At 34.5% G+C, this 7,159-nt stretch overlaps 1 protein-coding gene across 1 annotated transcript in view; it reads left to right on the top strand.

Annotated features, from left to right (window-relative positions):
• The window catches only part of LOC103606918 (inositol 1,4,5-trisphosphate receptor type 2-like), a gene marked incomplete at its 5' end in the record, with an annotated part of 107,941 nt that overhangs the window by 5,942 nt on the left and 94,840 nt on the right, over positions 1 to 7,159 (top strand). The window contains one exon of the mRNA XM_008591479.1: positions 1,913 to 2,088. Coding sequence (XP_008589701.1) covers positions 1,913 to 2,088 — 176 coding nt within the window. The remainder of the gene's footprint in view (positions 1 to 1,912; positions 2,089 to 7,159) is intronic.

The raw sequence follows: 7,159 nt of genomic DNA, 5'->3' as shown, positions 1-7,159 counted from the left end.
GATACTATCTAGGAAAGAGTAGTCAGGATGTGGTTAGCTTAACAGGAATTAGCAACAATGCACAGGGTGACTATCTGTGACAAATCTGGGACTTCTACAATAAAAATGTCACACGAGACATCACTTACGAATTATACTGAAGAATCAAATGACTGGCTGAAAGTTGTTAAATGTGCCTTGAAGGTGTTGGCATTTTTAGTATACTGAAAAGGTGACGCTCGTCAACTTAGGGACTTTATAACTGGAGGCTTCGTCGTTACTGACTGAAAACAAACTCACCGGCTATGTTTTTGTTTATTCACTTAATCAACACCTATTTATTTGTTGGTGTGTAACTGGCACTGTGATAGGACCAGAGATGGTCCTCACCCTTATACAGCTTACATTGTGATGGATTCCCAAGTCCCAATAAGCATGAGAGAAAGTTGGAGGCTTTATCTTCTCTATGGCTCTTTGGGATCTGTGACGTCAAAGCAGTTGGTGGCTAGGCTGTATTTTGGTAGACATGGAGTACTTCCAAGCCAACATCACAGTAAACGTGAGCAGAGTATCCATTTTGTTAGCCCAGCCAGAGGGCAGGAATTAAAGGTAACTTTCAGAGCTGTTTACCCCTTTTATTTCCCCATCCTCAAATTAATCTCATTGGATCATAAGTTTGGTGAGGGGGAAGATCGAATCTCTCTTCCCAACCTTCTTTAATCATTGTTTGCTTTAAGAGACAACATAGGAACACACATTGTCAAAAAAAATTATGTCTAGACTAATGCAATTCACTATCTGGTTTGTTTGTTTTTTGACATCTGACAGGATTTTCCAACCTACTTTTGAGATCTATTAGCACTTACTATGAACTAATGGCCTACACAGAATTCATTAAAGGAGTCCAAATAATTCCAGGGTGTCGATGATAATACAAAAGCTCTGCATGCTATAGCCCTCAAGATGTTTTTCATGCAGAAGTAAATTTTATAAATAATAAAAAGAGGTGTGGTCCAAAGAATGGAAGCCATAATGGAATATTTGCCAGAGAAAGTAGTGGAAAATTTCCTTTTCGTTTTTCCTCTCTGTCAGCTTATATATACGTTTGAGGTCCCACAGCGGATCCAATCAGCCCAAGAATACTGTCCCTTAATTCACTTCTGCAAATGCAGCACCACATACCCTTCAGAGGGAGATTTCTTGAATCCACATGTCAATGAATTGTACCTCTTTTTAAAGGATATGTATGTTTAAATCTCCTTTTTGTGTAGTTCCTAAGAAATTTTGTTTGTAATGGAGTTCATTTATAAAACATTTGGAACTTTTATTTTCTGATGATTAAATAACAACATTTTTTTAGAACTTGAGTTGCCCTTCACATATACACACTCATACATAGATATTCATACATATATATGCGAGTGCATTTTAATGGTTAAAGCTTGTGTCTATTTTTTAAAGACTGGGTATTCTACATACTGGATTCTTCAGAGTCACTGTAATATGGAAACTTGATAATAATGGATAAGACAAGGTATGAGTTCAGTGAAAAAATACCTGATTACACATGATTTAGCTATACATCTAATGGTCATTAATCACAAATTTTAAATTAAGGTTCCCAAGTGAGATACATCTATCAAAAGTATTTAGCAAATCACTCCCATATGAGTGAAAAATGAACAATTTTCAGAGTTAATGCAAGATGCATTAACTAGTGAGTGTATCACCTGAATTAACCACAGACTTTCTGGAAATGTAATAATGAGTATTGTATTCAAAGACATTTCCTCAAAACATAAAGAGTATAGAGTGGGGTTGTTCTGAAATTCTATGCGTTATGGCTTGATTTGGTTATGGCTTAAAGTAGAGCAGCAAATATTGTAGCCTTTTCTAGTTCTCAGTAAAAATGAACTTCTTCTACATTTTACAGGTACTCTTTCTCCATTGTTCTCAGTTCTTCTTTGGATAGCAGTTGCGATCTGCACATCTATGCTGTTTTTCTTCTCCAAGCCTGTGGGTATTCGGCCATTTCTTGTGTCAATAATGCTCAGATCAATATACACAATAGGTCTTGGGCCTACATTAATACTTCTTGGTGCAGCTAATGTAAGTACTTAGCTTTGTATTGTTATGGAATTAGTTAAAAGCATATTAAATATTAAAAAGTAACTATATGCTTTGATTCATGTATGCACAGTGAATTCTAATTTACTATTAACCTAAATTAACCAGAGTATAATTTGTATGTTCTTTGCTTAATTTCGAGAGAAAGAAAAAAATGACAAGTAAAAAGTTGATATATTTAAGGAGGTAGCATTTGGGCCATGACCCAGTTCTGCCATCAATTTCATCCAATTCAGTGTTGATGCCTTCTGCATCCTGTACTCATAGCTATTGAAAAAAATGACTCTGAGCCACTGTTAACATCTTAAAGTGACTTCTAAATCATCCAAGAAAGATTAGATTGTATGCAGTATAATTTTAGAAGTGAGTGTCTTTTATCAAATGGACTAAGAAAAGAGGATGCTGTATGAGAAAATATGAAATTGGGCTATTTTTATGCCAACGAATTCTATAAACTTGTGAAAAATGTAAATGAGATTATTATTTTTTTCAACAAATTCTGAAATATTAGAAATATTAGAGTTAGGTAAGTTTAGAATAAGGAAGCCAGACTACCATTTTGAAAAGCAAGTAATACATTTATGGAAATAATTTTAACTGAAAAATGAAATTTTAAAGGGACTAGCCAACTTTATGCATGGCAGAATCGTAAAGGGATATTAAGAAAAGGTAAATCATCAGGTTGATGGAATAACAAATGGCCAGGTAAGCAAATAAATATTGTTAATACATCTGCTGAATATTTAAAGCACTCTTTATATCTTTTACTGGGTTTCTAACATAGTGTCCTATGTTCTGGTATCTACAGTTAGGACTTATTATCTCTCCTACTATATTATACAGTTATTAAGAAGAATGATTGAACATTCAATGTCTGGAACATCATAGGTGCTCAATAAATGTTTCTTAAATAAGTGAGTGAAAGAATGAGTAAATGATTATCTCTGTATTCTTATATACTTACAGTGCCTTACATAAAATATGTGGCAAATATTTATTGAAAATGAACAAATAAAATAGTCAACCAAACTTTTGAGAATTATAAAGCTGAACTTATATAGTCAATTCTGTGTTTTGTGTTTCTAACCTCTATTTTATTATAATTCTTCAAAACTTGGACATGATAAATCTGACAGCTTCCAGTTAACTAGGACATTCAGTCAACCAAATTACCAATTATTCTCAGTCATTGTCAATAAAGGGAAATGTACAATACAAAGAAGTCTATCAGTGAAGAATTTTGTAAAGTCCCAAATATATAGTATTTTATAAGCTTCTTGACAGCAGAGATTGTCACATTCATATATATAATTTTACCTTCCTTACTCTCTATACAATACAAAGAAGTCTATCAGTGAAGAATTTTGTAAAGTCCCAAATATATAGTATTTTGTAAGCTTCTTGACAGCAGAGATTGTCACATTCATATATATAATTTTACCTTCCTTACTCTCTCCCAACTCCATTTTTTTCCACCTTAATACCTGGAATTTAAACATTAAAAATTTGTTTATGTCAACTTAACTTGTACTTTCAGTGTTTTGGAAAAAAGCTAATTTTGCAGTATTATCCACTGAGCTAATTAGAGAATCTTCATGAATTTGTCTAAATTTTTCTAAACCTATATATGTTTGGCTTATTTTTAAAAAAATTTTTTTATAAAGTATGTTGAATATTGAGCCATATTATTTGGAGAAGCAAATAACGTTCATAAATTGGTAATTGGCCCTCAATAAGACATTAATCCAAGTGAGAGAATCTAAGTTTGATAAAGTGAAATAATAGCTACATAGAGTTTGGCCTAAAACAATAAACATTTACTGGGCCTCTGTTATATAATAGACATTGAAATACCAAGAGGTAGAGGATATGGTTCTTGCCACCCAGAAATTTATGTGTCATATTCACTGAGTCACATTTTCTGTGTCTTTGGACCGAGGATATACAAGGAGATAAGAAATCACATTCTAATGTCTATATAGAGAACAGAAAAAACATTTGGGGTATTTTTATCCTCCCTCATGGAACAGGTTAAAAAGATAAATTCTGCCTGGCTTAGTGAGAATAATTTTACCATAACAAATAACTATTCATGTGAAAGACAGGTTTTATACTTTAATTTCTTTGTGACAAGGAATATACATGCAGATATATCTATCTTATTCACTATATGAACCTGTAGGTACTCTAAAAGCCTTTGCAGCATAGCACATCTGTTTGCACCACCAAGTGATACAGTATGTTCTCCCAGCCTAGGACGTTTTGACCAAAGAAAATAATCAACCTGGATTTGAGACAAATTCAATGGAATAATTATAATTTTGATATTGTAGATATAGGTAGAAAAGTTTTTGTCTATAATTTTAATTTTAAATGATTCAGTAAAAATGTTTTACCAATTGATCATCTACCTTAATTTTTAACATAACAATTTGATTACAAAACTATCATAACCTGGCAAGCAGGGAAAAAAATAAATAAATGAAAACATAAATCAGTCATGTTTTGTACCTTAGATTTTAAAATATTTATTTCCTTAATTTACACTTAAAAGTTTGCATTGTGTAACAGATGAAGCTATAAGTACTAAGAATATAGTTTTCAGAAACAGGAAAAACAAAAGAAGACATCTATCTAACAGTTTAGCCTTAAGGAGAATCAGAATTTTAGACTTTAGGCAAATCAGCAAGCCTTTGAATTTCATTCTTCTCTTCAGTGAAAGGAGGATATTAAAGCCTAGACCACCCTCACTGGGTTGTTGAAAAGATCAGTTGAGAAGATTAGTGTGGAAATTTTAGAAAAAACAATAACAGTGATAATGATACAGGAGTATCATCTACCATTTACCAATATCTAATATGTGAAGCACTATGTAACTGTAAAACATTACTGTTATGATCATAAAAGTGTTTGTATTCTGGTTCACAGGAAGTTATTTGTTTCTGGTCTGTTTTACAATGTTAAGCAAATGCAGAAAGTCCCTTCTTTGGGGAAAGGAATCAAGGGGGAGGAAAAACTTCAATCTGTGTTCTGAAGCACTTGGTGAGATCAGTTTCTGTTTATTATACTGCTTCATTTTTATCTTCTTCATTCATTTCTAAAAATTGAAGTTTTTAGCAGAACCACATGGCTCTACGTAGCCCCCTCACCCTGCCGCCTTGAACCCGGGGTGGGGGAGCTCCAGGCCCCACCCTGGTGCCCTGAACCGGCACCTCACAGGTGAGCCTGCCAGCGCCAGCCAGCCAGCAGAACTGCACGGCTCCATGTGACCCTTCATCCCGCCTCAGACCCAGGGTGGAGCACCATAAAAAAAAGAGTGTAGCAGAACTTCTAGAAATGAAAGACTCACTCAATGAAATAAAAAACACGACTGAGAGCTTGAGCAGCAGGTTACAGCAAGCAGAAGAAAGAATTTCAGAGCTTGAAGATGGTCTTTTTGAAATAACTCAGGCAGACAAAAAAAAAAAAGAAAAAAGAATTAAAAATAATGAGGAAAACCTAAGAGAGATAGCAGACAACCTCAAGTGCCCTAACATCGAATTGTGGGTATTCCTGAAGGGCAGGAGAAGGGAAAAGATATTGAAAACCTACTCAAGGAAATAGTAACAGAAAACTTCCCAGGTGTATGGTACAGACCTTCAGATCCAGGAAGCTCAAAGGTCCCCAAACAGATTCAACCCAAAAAGATCCTCCCCAAGACATATTATAGTTAAATTCACAAAGCTCAAAGACAAAGAGAGAATTCTACAAGCAGCAAGAGAAAAGCATCAGATCACTTATAGGGGAACCCCCATCAAACTAACAGCAGACTTCTCAACCGAAACCCTACAGGCCAGAAGAAAGTGGAATGATATATTCAAAATACTTAAAGAAAAAAACTGCCAGCCAAGAATTCTTTACCCAGCAAGCCTCTCCTTCAGAAATGAGGGAGAAATAGTGTATTTCCCAGACAAACAAAAGTTGTGGGAGTTCACCACCACACAACCAGCCCTGCAAGAAATTCTCAAGGGAGTCATTCATCTGGAATCTGAATAATGGTGACCATGATAATGAATACACAAGAAAGAGCAAAACCCACAGTTAAAACAAAATGCCAGCAAGAAAGAGAAAGAAGCTAAATCATTCCACCTTAAGTTCCCAACTCACATTGAAGAAGAGAAATAAAAGGGGAAATAATGATTAAAAGATATTTATACCACCTAAACAAGTAGCAATTAAATGACAGGAATTAAATAACACTTCTCAATAACTGCTCTAAATGTGAATGGACTAAACTCCCCATTCAAAAGACACAGACTAACTGACTGGATTAAAAAGCTAGACCCAAGTATATGCTGTCTTCAAGAGACCCACCTCACCTGTAAAGACACTCATAGATTAAAAGTAAAGGGATGGAAAATGATATACCATGCAAATGGAAACCAAAAATGAGCAGGAGTAGCCATTCTTATATTGAACAAAATAGACTTCAAACCAAAAAACATTTTAAAAGACAAAGAAGGCCATTATATAATGATAAAGGGAACTATCCAGCTAGAAGACATAACAATCATAAACATGTCTGCATGCAATACCGGAGCACCCAGATATACCAAGCAAACACTCTTAGACCTGAAGAAGGAGATAGGACCTACATTAATGAATACATTAATAGTGGGTGATCTGAACACCCCTCTTTCAGTATGGGAGAGGACTTCCAGGCAACAATTCAACAAAGAAACACAGGATTTAATCTACACCCTAGACCAACTGGACGTGACAGATATATACAGAACATTTCACCCAACAGCTAAAGAATACACTTTCTTCTCATCAGCTCACCATATATTCTCTAGGATAGACCACATATTAGGTCACAAATCTAGTCTCAGAAAATTTAAAAAAACTGAAATCATCCCAACAATTTTTTCATACCATAGTGGACTGAAACTGGAGATAAACAATAATCAAATCACTGGAATTTTTACAAACCTATATGACCTAATGCTATGCCTCAAAGAACTTGAAAAACAACAACAATTCAAACCTAAAGGCAGTAGATGGAAAGAAATAA

Source organism: Galeopterus variegatus, unplaced genomic scaffold, assembly GCF_000696425.1.
Source record: "Galeopterus variegatus unplaced genomic scaffold, G_variegatus-3.0.2 Scaffold6957, whole genome shotgun sequence".
NCBI lineage: Eukaryota > Metazoa > Chordata > Mammalia > Dermoptera > Cynocephalidae > Galeopterus > Galeopterus variegatus.
The sequence above is the reverse complement of the archived record's forward strand: the minus strand, read 5'-3'. Positions and strand labels throughout refer to the sequence as shown.